At 39.2% G+C, this 15,356-nt stretch overlaps 1 protein-coding gene across 1 annotated transcript; it reads left to right on the plus strand.

Annotated features, from left to right (window-relative positions):
- Positions 1 to 601: 601 nt before the first annotated feature.
- LOC129148846 (melanoma-associated antigen B3-like) lies at positions 602 to 1,426 on the plus strand. Its single transcript, XM_054715004.1, has one exon. It carries the CDS (start codon positions 602 to 604, stop codon positions 1,424 to 1,426), a length of 825 nt encoding a protein of 274 aa, XP_054570979.1.
- The last annotated feature ends 13,930 nt before the right edge of the window (positions 1,427 to 15,356 follow it).

Raw genomic sequence — 15,356 nt, forward strand, 5'->3', positions numbered from 1 at the left:
TGTCAATTTCACAGGAGCAGAATAGAGAGGGCACATAACCTGCCAATATTTGACATGATGATTCTGGTTGATAACTGAGAAGAATCCGACACCCTAGAACATAGATTCCCCACTGGAAATCCCTCTGCTGTCAGCCCTATACCCCCGACGAAGGGCTGCCAGGATGTAGTTTAAGGATCCCTACAAGTGCCTCTCCAGGTTTCGCAAGGAACAGATGGATCAGAATGGAAGCACTGTGGGTTGCTAGAGCACTGCCCTCCAGGAAAACTGGAGAGGCAGCCTTAGCTAAAGCCAAGGTAGAATCCATCTCACCACTGACTGAAGGCACTCACATGATCTCTTTCTTCTTTATCCAGGTATCCCCATCTCCTGATTTCCTGTCCAGACTTCTGCCTGCTGTCCCTGACTATAGTGACATCATGCCAGGTCGTCACAAGAGCAAAAAAAGCCACCGTGCCCAAATTGAGCCTCAGAGTTGTGGCAATGCTCAGGCCACTGCTGCAGCAGCAAAAGAGTTCCCTCCCTCCTTCTCTACTCAGTGTGAAGGTATTAGCCAGGGTCTGCTTGTGGGTGGGTTATTGAACACTTCCCAGGGTCCTCAATGCTCACCCCCACCTCTTTTGTAGATATTGCTGGCCCTGGATCTGATCAAGCTTCCAGCAGCCAAGATGAGGATGATGCTGTCTTCTCTGCGACCTCACTCTCCGTGGTGGATGATTTCAAAAAGAGGACTGAGGCTTTGGAGCTATTCCTTCTGTCAAAGTACAAGCTGAAACAACCCATTATGAAGAAAGACCTGCTGCGTATTGTCGGGAAAGATTACCAAGACCGATTTTGTGAGATGCTCAAGAACGCCTCTGATGAAATGGAAACCTTCTTTGCATTACACATCAATGAAGTCGACTCAAGAAATCTCTCCTATTCTCTTGTCAGCAAGCTGAAACTCCCCAATAATGGGAGGGTGCGTCCTGGCAGAGGGTTCCCCAAGACCGGTTTCCTGATGCATATCCTGGGTTTGATCTTCATGAATGACAACTGTGTCTCTGAAGAAGTGATCTGGGGAGATCTGCGTCTGAAGCAAGTGTACCCTGGGAAGAAGCACTTCGTCTTTGGGGAGCCCAGGAAGCTCATCACCGATTTTGTGAGGCTGAAGTACCTGGAGTGCCACCAGGTGCCCGACAGTGACCCTCCACGCTCTGAGTTTCTGTGGGGTCCAAAAGCACACCTTGAAACCAGCAAGATGGAAGTGCTGGAGTTTTGTGCAAAGGTCAATGGTACCCACCCCAGGGCCTACCCATCGTGTTATGAAGAAGCTTTGAGAGATGAAGAAGAGAGAGCCCGAGCTAGAGTTGCAGCAAGGGCTGCCACTACTGCCAAAGTCACTGCACTTTCCAGGGCCATGGCCAGCACAACCTTTCCACCATAGAGAAATCTAAAGCTTTTCGTCCTTCACACCAGAATATGTAACATCACAATAGGGATAATATTCTTGGAAGTGTAAAAGGATCCTTATTCTAGTTGTTGGGATAATGGAATAGAAATCAAAAAGCATGAGTATTCTTAGTTTTTCTTGTTCTTTTTAATCTCCAGTTTTGTAAAATTAACTGAGGTATACTGTGATGTTTTAAGTGTATTGAATAAATAGGAGAAATTAAAGCTTAATAAATTAGATCTTGTGTTGTCTGGCTCTTTTTTCCACCACTGGCTCTTTATCTACTCTTGGGGAGTCTCGTTGTTAGGACTGGGGATACTATAGGAAATCTAGCCACTTCTCACATAATGTTGACACCTGCAAGTTTCACCCATATGAGGAAGATGTTGAAGCACCCTGTATATCCTAGAGGTAAAGTAAAAAGCATGGGTGAGGAAGAGGGTGTTCCTTATGAGAGCAGTTAGGCAGAAATTTCCTGAGGAAGGCAGTTTGGGATTTAGGTAACTGTAAGTCCTTAGTGGGTTGTAATTTTCAATTATGCTATGTGGTGGGCCAATGGAGGTTGTGGAAATGGTGAGCAGAGGCTAGATCCTCCTATGCTGTGCTTGAGAATTGGGAGACAAAGTGTGAGTTAGTCTGCTCTGTCAGCTCTAACAAAATACTACAGCCTGGGTGGCTTAAAGGTTTTCACAGTTTGTGGCCTGGGAAATACACAGTCAGTGTGCCCCTGGATTCGGTTTCCAGTGAGAGCTCTCTTACTTGCTGGCAGATGGCCTTCTTCTCCCAATACCCTGGCCAGGTAGAGAGAGGGTTCTCCTCTCTCTTGTGCTTCTTATAAGAACACTAATGGCATCCTGGACACCCCATCCTCATGACATCAACTAAACCTAAGTACTTCCCAAAATCTCCACCTCCAAACACCATCACACTCAGGGTTAGGGTCTCAAAATGTGCCCTAGTATTTCCATCAAGGGGAAGGGAAAACTATTGTTACATGGGGTTCAAGGTGCAGACACTCCTGCCTTTTGGGCTCTTGCCCTATAAAATTGAAGGATAAACTCATGGACTAAAAGGCCTCTTTGGTAAAAAATGTGGAAGTTTATTGGAAACATATACAAACTTTGCCTGGGTAAGGGTCCCCATTGCAGACCTCCATGGGAGGAGGTCCCCAAATATGAAAAACCTGATCATTGTCTCTCTAATGGGAAAAAAATCAATCCTAAAAATTCTTTTGAATGTCGTTGTCTCCAGATTTATAAAGGCTGTAGCTCTTTGTTCATGACCCTTTCTAATTGGACCCTACTTATGACCCCTGTGCTTTCCTAATTGGTCATTCTTCTGAAAAGTATCAGTTTCAAAGTCCAAAGCCCACATGGTGCCCCCCTCTTTTGCTTCCCCTTATCTTGCAACATTCCTTTATCCTCTAAATGTTTGCCTTCCTCTTGTAACATTTCTCTAACCTCTATGAAATTAAGATAAGCATTTGGTGTCTCCAAGCCCTCACATATGCATTCCTCATTCATGGACTCCCATTATTCCTTGAATCTGCCTGTCTTGTCTCTAAAATTCCTTTCAGTAGCCATTTGGAAAAATGTCACATGCAATTCTTTCTTCATAACAAGGTCTGTCTAAAGAGCACCTATTCACCAGAACCTAACTGACTTGGTTTTTACTAGTCTAAACAATCTAAGAGAGATTTAAAAAAAAAAAAAAAACATCTGTAGGCCCCTCCTCCTTCCATGAATAGGAAGTTAAGCATGCTCAGCTCAACTTCCTATTTTACTGAAGAGATTAAATCCTGAAAGGTACTTGTGAAGTCATAGCCCAAGGGCATAGGCTCACTAAAAACCTGAGACCCAATCATCACATTACATGACATTCCCCTCACCCCACACATTATTACTCCATCAACAGGATTAAGACTGAAAGAGCTACACACCTCAGATTCTGAGACCTCATTTAAGAAGAACAGGGGTGATGAAAATGAGGACACCATGGAAATTTAGCTTCTGACACACAAGGCTACACCAAACAGTAAACATAGCCTGAATCCTGGCCAGGTAAACAGAACACTTCACACTAAAGGCCTACTTACCTCAGCAACTTTTACCCAATACATTTTTAGTTTTCTACAAAAAATTACAACACAGAACAAAAAACAAGAAACAGTTTGCAGAGACAAATGAAACATCAAATCAAAAATAAGATATATTAGAATTATCATACAAGAAACTTAAAATAACTATGATTAATATGCTCAGAAATATAACAAAAAGTAAACAAAATGCAAAAATAGGTACAGATTGTAAGTAGAGAGATGTAAACTTCAAGAAAGAATGAAAAAGCAATACTAGAAATTCAACACAGGAAAAGAAGTGGAGAAAGTCTTGCATCAGCTCATCAGTAGACTAAACATGGATGAGGGAAAAAACAAACAAACAATGAACAAGGATAAATATTAATAGAAACTTACAACAGAAATTCAAAGAACAAAAAAGAAGAGAAGAGTGAAGAACTGAGGGATAATAATGAAAGATATACCATTTGTGTGATAGAAATACTAGAAGGACAAAAAAGCAAAGAAACATCAGAATTATATGAAATAGCAATGACTGAGAATTTTCCAAAAGTAATGACAAACAAAAACCACAGATCCAAGAAGTTTGGAGACTTCCAAGAATTATCATTGCAATTAGGTAGCTAATATTGAAATAGAAGGGGACAAAGGGAAGGGCAGATATTACAGCATGGTCTTCTGGGCAGCTTCACAAGGAAGCAGCAAGTTTCACACTCCCCACAGAACCACTGCTCCATTTTCTGAAAATCAATGGGAAAAGCTATCAACAATAAATAAATAAAAGAGCAAGATGGGTAATTGCTCAGTGAAGTTGCTTAGGAGGGCAGAGCCACTGAAAGCACGCTAAATCCTGAAGGCTTAATTGGTTAAGGTCCTAGCTGTACACCAGAGACAAAGAGTTCTCACCCTCTTGTTCTTCTTGCCTTGCTCCTGCTTCCTCTTACTTGCGTGGTTCTTGACATGCACTCACCTGCCAAGTGGTCTAAGCAGCTACATGGCCCATGGCCAGGCAGACCCTACACCAGGGGTCCTCAAACTTTTTAAATGGGGCCAGTTCACTGTCCCTCAGACCGTTGGATGGCCGGACTATAGTTTAAAAAAAAAACTATGAACAAATTCCTATGCACACTGCTAAGTCGGCTGCTAAGCAGGAAAGGCAGCGGCGGCAAAAACACCTGGCGTGCTGGATAAATGTCCTTGGTGGGCCGCATGTGGCCCACGGGCTGTAGATTGAGGACCCCTGCCCTACACCAAGCATGTCAAACTCAAATGCTAACATGGGCCAAATGAACAAGATTTAAGTTCATGTGGGCTGCAAAGAAAAAACCAAAAGCTTAAATTTTCATAAAAATATAGGTTTGGACCAGACCACCGGTCCCCTATCAGCGCAAACACTCGGATTCAAAGAAACTCTTCACTGCACCATGGAAAGTTTATACCTTTAAATCAACGCCAGAGAGAGAAATCTATATAACCAGACATCTGGAGAAGAGAGACCATGGGGAGACAAAGAAACAGCCCAAACAGGAAAGAGAAGCAGGCATCACCAGAAAAGGAAGTAAACGATTTAGAGGCAAACAACCTATCAGAGAAAGAATTCAGAGAAATGGTCATAAAGTCGCTGAAAAGGATGGAAGACAAATTCGACAATATGAGTAAGAACCAAGAAGAAATGAAGAAGAACCAAGAAGAAATGAAAAATGACATCGCTGCTGTAAAGAACTCAATAGAAAGCATCAAGAGTAGACTAGATGAAGCAGAGGACCGCATAAGTGAGCTAGAAGACAAGATGGAAAAAAATACCCAATTACAACAGCTTCTAGAAACAAAAATTAGAAAGATTGAGGAGAGCGTAAGGGAACTTCGGGACAATACAAAACAAAACAACATCAGGATAATAGGGGTGCCAGAAGGAAAGGAAACTGAGCAAGGAATAGAAAACCTGTTTGAAGAAATAATAACAGAAAACTTCCCTGATATAGGGAAGAAAAAACCCACACAAATCCAAGAAGCTCACAGAGTTCCAAGCAAAATGAACCCCAAAAGACCGACGCCAAGGCACATTATAGTTAAGTTGGCAAACACCAACGACAAAGTAAGAATCTTACAAGCGGCCAGAGAGAGACAGACAGTTACATATAAAGGCACCCCTATCAGACTAGCAACTGATTTCTCAACAGAAACTCATCAGGCCAGAAGGGAATGGAATGAAATATACCAAGTCATGCAAAGGAAGGGTCTAAATCCAAGAATACTGTACCCAGCAAGGCTATCAATCAAAATTGAAGGTGAAATCAGGAGCTTCAGAGACAAAAAAGGACTAAGGGAGTTTATCACCACCAAACCAGCAATGAAAGAAATGCTAAAGGGTCTGCTGTAAAAAAAAAAAAAGAAAGAAAGAAATAGGAAGCAAAGAAGGTACACAGGGGTATAGAATAAAAATGGCGTCAAATAAGTACCTATCAATAATAACTTTAAATGTAAATGGATTGAATGCCCCAATCAAAAGACACAGGGTAACAGACTGGATAAGAAAACAAAACCCAGATATCTGCTGTCTACAGGAAACCCACCTCAAAAAAAAGGATGCATACAGACTGAGAGTAAAGGGATGGAAAAAGGTTTTCCAGGCAAATGGAAATGAAAAAAAAGCTGGGGTTGCAATACTTATATCTGACAAATTAGATCTCAAAGTGAAGGACATAACAAGAGATAATGAAGGCCACTTCATAATACTAAAGGGAGAAATCCAACAAGAAGAAATAACTCTGGTAAACATATATGCACCCAATACAGGAGCACCAAGATACATTAAAAAACTCCTGGAAGATATCAAAGGAGAGATTGACAGTAATACAATCATAGTAGGAAACTTCAATACCCCACTATCACCATTGGACAAATCCTCTAAACAAAAAATCAGCAAAGAAACATCAATCCTAAATGACTCACTAGAACAGATGGAATTAATCGACATCTTCAGAACATTTCACCCCAAAGCCACAGAATATACATTCTTCTCAAGTGCACATGGGTCATTTTCAAAGATAGACCATATGTTAGGACATAGGCAAAGTCTCTCCAAATTCAAGAAGATAGAAATCATATCAAGTATCTTCTCAGATCACAGTGGCATAAAACTGGAAATCAACTACAATAAAAACAACCCAAAGAAATCAAACACTTGGAGACTAAACAGCATGTTATTAAACCATGACTGGGTTACCAAAGACATCAAGGAAGAAATAAAAAACATCATGGCAACAAACGACAATGAAAACACAACAATCCAAAATCTATGGGACACAATGAAAGCAGTCCTGAGAGGGAAGTTCATAGCTCTACAAGCCTACTTCAAAAAACAAGAAACAATGGTAATAAATTACCTAACCCAACAACTCAAAGAGTTAGAGAGAGAGCAACAAGATAAGCCCAGTGTAAGCAGAAGGAAAGAAATAATAAAGATCAGAGCGGAGATAAACGACATAGAGACCAAAGAAACAATACAAAAGATCAACAAAACCAAGAGCTGGTTCTTTGAAAGGATAAACAAGATTGATGGACCTCTAGCCAGGCTCACCAAAAAGCAAAGAGAGAGGACCCAAATAAACAAAATCAGAAATGAAAGAGGTGAAATAACAACAGACCCCGACGAAATACAAAGGATTGTTACAAAATACTACGAACAACTCTATTCCAACAAACTGGACAACCTAGAGGAAATCGACATATTCCTAGAAAAATACAACCTTCCAAAACTCAATCAGGAAGATTCTAAACAGCTCAACATGCCAGTAACTATGGAAGAAATTGAAGCAGTCATCAAAAAGCTTCCGGCAAACAAAAGCCCGGGGCCAGATGGCTTCACAGGAGAGTATTATCAAACTTTCAAGGAAGAACTAAAACCTATCCTCCTCAGACTATTCCAAAAAATTCAAGAGGAAGGAATACTTCCAGGCTCCTTCTATGAAGCCAGCATCACCCTAATACCAAAACCAGATAAAGACAACTCAATGAAAGAGAATTACAGGCCAATATCCCTCATGAACATTGATGCCAAAATCCTCAACAAAATTCTAGCAAATCGGCTCCAGCAGTACATCAGAAAGATCATACACCATGACCAAGTAGGATTTATTCCAGGAATGCAAGGATGGTACAATATCCGCAAATCAATAAACGTGATACATCACATAAACAAATTGAGAGATAAAAATCACATAGTCATATCAATAGATGCAGAAAAAGCATTTGACAAAATCCAACACCCTTTCTTGATAAAAACTCTCAACAAGGTGGGAATAGAAGGCTCATACCTCAACATAATAAAAGCTATTTATGATAAACCCACAGCAAACATCATACTTAATGGGCAAAAACTAAAACCATTTCCCCTAAGAACAGGAACAAGACAGGGATGCCCACTCTCACCACTCCTGTTTGACATAGTACTGGAAGTATTAGCTATCGCAATTAGGCAAGAAGAAGAAATAAGAGGCATCCAAATTGGAAAAGAAGAAGTGAAGCTGTCCTTATTTGCAGATGACATGATATTGTACATAAAAAACCCAAAAGATTCCATCAAAAAACTAATAGACTTAATAAATGAATTCGGCAATGTAGCGGGATACAAAATTAACGCCAAGAAATCTATGGCTTTTCTATACACCAATAATGAACTTACAGAAAGAGAGACTAAAAAAGCAATCCCATTTACCATCGCACCAAAAAAATTAAGATACCTAGGAATAAACTTAACTAAGGAGGTAAAAGACCTATACGCAGAAAACTACAGGACACTGAAAAAAGAGATAGAGGAAGAAGTAAACAGATGGAAGAACATACCATGTTCCTGGATTGGTAGAATCAACATCATTAAAATGTCCATACTACCCAAAGCAATCTACAGATTCAATGCACTCCCCATCAAAATACCAACAGCATATTTCACAGACCTAGAAAGAACTTTCCAAAAATTCATCTGGAATAAAAAAAGACCCCGACTAGCCTCAGCAATCCTCAGAAAGAAGAATAAAGTAGGTGGGATCTCAATACCAGATTTCAAGCTGTATTACAAAGCCACTGTTCTCAAAACAGCCTGGTACTGGCACAAGAACAGACATATTGATCAATGGAACAGAATAGAGAACCCAGATATCGATCCAAACCACTATGCTCAATTAATATTTGACAAAGGAGGCATGAACATACAATGGAGTCAAGACAGTCTCTTCAATAAATGGTGTTGGGAAAACTGGACAGATACATGCAAAAAAATGAAACTAGATCACCAACTTACACCATACACAAAAATAAATTCAAAATGGATACAGGACTTAAACATAAGACGGGAAACCATAAAAATACTAGAGGAATCCACAGGCAACAAAATCTCAGACATATGCCACAAGAACTTCTTCACTGACACTGCCCCTAGGGCAATGGAAGCTAAAGAGAAAATTAACAAATGGGACTACATCAAAATAAAAAGCTTTTTTACAGCAAAAGAAACCATCAACAAAACAACAAGAAAGCCCGCTGCATGGGAAAACATATTTGCAAATGCTATCACTGATAAAGGTTTAATCTCCAACATCTACAGGCAGCTTATGCAACTCAATAAGAGGAAGATAAATGATCCAATAAAAAAATGGGCAACAGACCTAAACAGAATATTTTCAAAAGAAGACAGAAGGAAGGCCAAGAGACACATGAAAACATGTTCAAAGTCACTTATTATTCGAGAGATGCAAATCAAAACAACAATGAGGTACCATCTCACACCTGTCAGAATGGCAATCATCAACAAATCAACAAACAACAAGTGTTGGCGAGGATGCGGAGAAAAAGGAACCCTCGTGCACTGCTGGTGGGAATGCAGACTGGTGCAGCCACTGTGGAGAACAGTATGGAGTTTCCTCAAAAAACTGAAAATGGAACTCCCATTTGACCCAGTAATCCCACTCCTGGGAATATATCCGAAGAAACTAGAAACACCAATCAGAAAGGATATATGCACCACTATGTTCATAGCAGCACAATTTACAATAGCTAAGATTTGGAAACAGCCTAGGTGCCCATCAGCAGATGACTGGATCGGAAAACTGTGGTACATCTACACAATGGAATACTATGCTGCCATAAAAAAGAAGGAATTCTCATCATTTGCAGCAACCTGGATGGAATTGGAGAACATTATGCTAAGTGAAATAAGCCAGTCAATGAAAGAAAAATACCACATGATCTCACTCATTTAGGGATAGTAAAGAACATTATAAAGTGGTGAACAAAAAGATAGATACAGAGACAGCTAAGCATCAAACAGACTTTCAAAGTACAGGGGGAAAGTTTGGGAAAGGTGGGGGAGTTATGAAATCAAACGAAGGACTTGTATGCATGCATATAAGCATAAACAATGGACGCAAAACTCTGGGGGGGGAGGGCATGTGTGGGTGTGGGGTGGGGGGGTAATAGTAAGATATGTACACATATAATACCTCAATAAAAATATTTAAAAAAAAAATATAGGTTTGTTTTGATAGAGACCTGCTGAATACAAAGGGCTAAAATAAATGAGTAATTGTTAACATAAAATAATCCAACATTTTAATCAAAATTAATATTTTTTCTTGAACATTATCTTACCAGATACTGAATAACTGCACAAATTAATAAACCTAATGCAAATAAACCTATTTTTCTTGTTCTCTGAAAGCAAAATATTTCCTGTTACAAACTCCAAACAAGTCAGTCCAAGAGCAATGATGTGGCAATTGGCCGCTAAAATATTCCCTGCTAGTATTAGTGGAGAGAAATGGTGCATCTGCATGTAAGGCATGTAAGGGAAAAGAATGCAACACGATTATAGTAATCAGTCATTAGTGAACACTGTAGTTCGTTATTAATAACTAGAGGCCTGATACACAAATTCGTGAATGGGTAGAGTCCTTCAGCCTGGCTGGTGATCAGGGCTGTTAGAGGCCATCTAACCCAGTCCTGATTAGGGGATAATTTGGGTCAGCCAGAGGGGGAGGGACTGTGGCGGGCTCAAGGGCATGTCCAGCCCTCTCACCTAGTCCTGATTGGCTGGACCTCAGCAGCAAGCTAACCTACTGGTCGGACCATCTGTCTCCTGGTGGTCAATACACATCATAGCTACTAACCAAGCAGTTGACTGACTGGTCGACAGATGGGTCGGACACTTAGCACATTATGATTTTATTATATAGGATTGTGCAAAACAGAATATTGTAAACATTAAGTTATGAAATTTTGTTAAAACATTCCTTACATACCATTATATTGGCTGGGCCGTAAAAATATTTATTGTGGACCACACACGAGTTTGACAAGCTTGCCCTACAAACTTGTGTGTGTGTATATATATATATATATATATATATATATATATATATATATATATGGCTAGGTCAGATTTTGCTAGGATAAGCTGAGGTCTGTGATCCAGGAAGGAGAGAGAAATGCACACACTGGGAGATAGAGGATCTGGGGAAGTCTGTGGCTCAAAAAATTCGCAGCTGTTGGGGCTAGCATTATTGACAATGTGGAAGGGGATCCGGAGGGCTTCTAATAGAAGGGAATGCTAAAAAGCAATCCATAGCTGAACTGGACGCAAAAGGGCAGCCTAAAAATTTTAACAGTGTGCAGGCTGCTTAGAGGCAGGGGGAAAATGACTGCACAGATTTCCACGCAGCGAGGGAGAATAAAAGTTGCTAGTTCACACACTTACTCTGGCTCTTTTTTCTTTTTTCTCTTTAAATCCTTGACTTTGATTACTAAGCCCAAGACATAGGATCACCCAGTTGGGGACACTCTAAGAGACTGCAGGGGAAAGTTGTTTTTGTGGAACCTGGGGATCAGAGCAAGGAATAATGATCAGAGAACCAGCTCTGGGGCAGCCCATTCCCCCAAACCAGTATTAAGTGCCACAGGGAAAACAAAATCTAAGCACTAGCTAGGGAGGACTTATAGACCTGGAGGTCAATCCAGAAACACTGCCACCCAGGGGTTGAATCACAAATTGACTCTTGTGTAAACACAAATAAAAGAGTATAAGAAACAAAGACTTACTGCCTGCTTGAATATCAGGACTGTGGCTTACAACACTGAGGAGCAGTGGAACGCAGGGAACTTTAATACTGTCTTGACTAGGAAACAGGTATGCCACACAAAGCAGAAGAGAAAGTGAATGACCTTCACTACTGCACATTTTTATTTTTTTTTTCATCTTTTACTTAAGAAACTATTTTTTTCCTCACTTGATTTTACCTTTTTAACTATTACATTTTTATTTTTAGTCAGTATTATTACTACTACTATTTTGCCTTTTTTTTAGTGACATTTTATTTTCTCTTTATTTTGGGATTAGTGTTCTATATTCTATTTTCATCTTTCCTTTAGCATCATTTTACTCTATCTCAACTTTACCTTTATGCCAACACTCTCTTCCTCACTATTCCCTTTTGTTGTCCTGCTTCTCTTACCCTAAACCTGCTTTAGATTTTCCCTATTCCTTTTTTTTACCCCCTGTTAAAAATGCATCCTACTTATATATCTAATTTCCAATCCCTTGCTCTAAGTCCATACACATATTCCTCTTCTCTTTCTTCACAATCCAAATTTTTTTTTCTCTCTGACCTTTTGTTGTTGTTTGCTTGATTGTTGATTATATTGCTTTTTATGCCGGTATATGAGATTCTTTCACTTTTTCTTTTTGTTATTTTTGTTGTGTTTTTGTTTGTTTTTTGCTTGTTTTTCCTCACCTCACTTGATATTAGTTGTTGTTTGTAGTTTGCATTCATCTCTACGTATTTGTTGCTTGCATTTGTTGGGATTAGTGGCTGTTCTATTGGAGTTTTTTCCCCATATAAATAGTTTTTTTCCCCTCTACTTTTTTAATCTCTTTCTTATTTTTTTCCCTTTTCTCAATTTCATTTTTGCACTCTCTTTTCTTCTTCTTTCTTATCACCTAATGCTCTTTTCTCTGGTGGTCTCCTTTATTTGGAGTTGTTAGTATCATGAATACATTTGTGTTCAGTGCCTTGTGCATTGTGCCTTGTTGTGTTCTATTTTGTACCTTTAAGTCAACGCAGGAGAGAGAGAACTACATAACCAGACACCCAGAGAAGAGATATCATGGGGAGAAAAGGTAACAGCCAACACTTGAAAGTAAAGGAGGCATCACCAGAAAAGGAAGCAAACGAAATGGAGGCAAGCAACCTGTCAGAGAAAGAATTCAGATAAATGTTCATAAGGTGGCTGAAAACAATGGAAGATAAATTCAATAATATGTGCAAAAACCATGAGGAATTGAAGAAGAACCAAGAAGAAATGAAAAATGACATCGCTGCTATGAAGAACTCAATAGAAAGCATCAACAGTAGACTAGAAGAAGCGGAGGACTGCATCAGTGAGCTAGAATACAAGGTAGGAAAAAATGCCCAAGCAGAGCAGCATCTAGAAAAAAAATTAAAAAACAGGATGTGAGCTAAGGGAAATTTGTGACAACACAAAACAAAACAACATCTGAATAATAGGGGTGCCAGAAGGAGAGGAAACAGGGCAAGGAATAGAAAAAGTGTTTGAAGAAATGATGACAGAAAACTTCCCTGATATAGGGAAGAAAAAACTCACACAAATCCAAGAAGCTCACAGAGTCCCAAACAAAATGAACCCCAAAAGACCGATGCCAAGGCACATTATAATTTAATTGGCAAACACCAGTGACAAAGTAAGTATCTTAAAAGCAGCCAGAGAGAGACAGAAACTTACCTACAAAGGATCCCGCCCTCAGACTAGCGACTGATTTCTCAATAGAAACACATCAGGCCAAAAGGGAATGGAATGAAATATACAAAACCATGCAAAGGAAGGGTCTGAATCCAAGAATACTTTACCCAGCAAGGCTATCAATCAAAATTGAAGGTGAAATAAGGAGCTTCACAGACAAAAAAAAAAAAAGACTAAGTGAGTTTATTACTACCTAACCAGTAATGCAAGAAATGCTAATGGGTCTGCAGTAAAAAGAAGAAACAGAAAACAAAGAAGTAACACAGGGGTAAAAAATAAAAATGGCAAAAAGCAAGAACCTATCAATAATAACTTAAATGTAAATGGATTAAATGCCCCAATCAAAAGATATAGGGTAACTGAGTGGATAAGAAAACGTGACCCACATATCTGCTGTCAGCATGAAACCCACCTCAGAATAAAAGACGCACACAGACTGATGATGAAGGGATGGAATGCAAATGAAAAAAAAAAAAAGCTGGTGTAGCAATACTTATATCTGACAAATTAGACCTCAAAGTGAAGGACATAAAAAGAGATAAGGAAGGCCACTTCATAATACTAAAGGAGCAATCCAACAAGAAGAAATAACTCTGGTAAACATATACACACCCAACACAGGAGCACCCAAATACATAAAAATACTTCTGGAAGATATCAAGGGAGAGATTGACAGCAATACAATCATAGTAGGGGACTTTAATACCCAACTATCACCATTGGACAAACCCTCTAAAAACATCAGCAAGGAAACATCAATCCTAAATGACTCACTACATTAGATGGAATTAATTGACATCTTTAGAACATTTCACCCCAAAGCCACACATATAAATTCTTCTCAAGTGTACATGGGTCATTTTCAAAGATAGACATTATATTGGGTCACAGGCAAAGTCTCTTCAAATTCAAGAAGATAGAAATCATATCAAGCATATCAGATCACACTGGCATAAAACTGGAAATCAACTACAATAAAACAATGCAAAAAAATCAAACACATGGAGACTAAATAGCATACTATTAAACAATGACTTGCATTACCAGAGAGATCAAAGAAGATATAAAAAACATCATAGCAACAAACGACAATGAAAACAAAACGATCCAAAATCTAGGGGACACAGCGAAAGCAGTCCTGAGAGGGAAGTTCATAGCTCTACAAGCCTACTGCAAAAAAACAAGAAAAAATGGTAATAAATTACCTAACCCAACAACTCAAAGAGTTAGAGAGAGAGCAACAAGAAAAGCCCAGTGTAAGCATAAGGAAGGAAATAATAAAGATCAGAGAGGAGATAAACGACATAGAAACCAAAACAAAAATAAAAACAATACAAAGGATCAACAGAATCAAAAGCTGGTTCTTTGAAAGGATAAAGAAGTTTGATGAACCTCTAGCCAGGCTCACCAAGAAGCAAAGAGAGAGGACCCAAATAAACAAAATCAGAAACGAAAGAAAAGAAATAACAACAGATCCCACAGAAATGCAAATGATTGTTAAAAATACTATGAACAACTCTATTCCAACTTAAACTGGCCAACCTGGAGGAAATGGACATATTCCTAGAAAAATATAACCTTCAAAAACTCAATCAGGAAGAATCTAAAAATCTCAGTAGGCCAATAACTATGGATGAAATTGAAGCAGTCATCAAAAAACGTCCAGCAAACAAAAGCCCAGGGCCAGATTGCTTCACAGGGGAGTTTTACCAAACATTCAAGGAAGAACTAAAACCTATCCTCCTCAGACTATTGAAAAAATTCAAGAGGAAGGAACACTTCCAAGCTCGTTCTATGAAGCCAGCATCACCCTAACACCAAAACCAGATAAAGACAACACAATGAAAGAGAATTACAGGACAATATCCCTCATGAACATAGATGCAAAAATCCTCAAAAAAATTCTAGCAAATCGGATCCAGCAGTACATCAGAAAGATCATACACCATGACCAAGTAGGATTTATTTCAGAGATGCAAGGATAGTACAATATCTGCAAATCAATAAATGTGATACATCACATAAACAAACTGAGAG

Source organism: Eptesicus fuscus, chromosome 1, assembly GCF_027574615.1.
Source record: "Eptesicus fuscus isolate TK198812 chromosome 1, DD_ASM_mEF_20220401, whole genome shotgun sequence".
Lineage (NCBI taxonomy): Eukaryota > Metazoa > Chordata > Mammalia > Chiroptera > Vespertilionidae > Eptesicus > Eptesicus fuscus.

What these genes read in the sequence shown, in the direction of transcription:
- LOC129148846 (XM_054715004.1), top strand. Translation starts at nt 602, where the DNA reads ATGCTCACCCCCACCTCTTTTGTAGATATTGCTGGCCCTGGATCTGAT.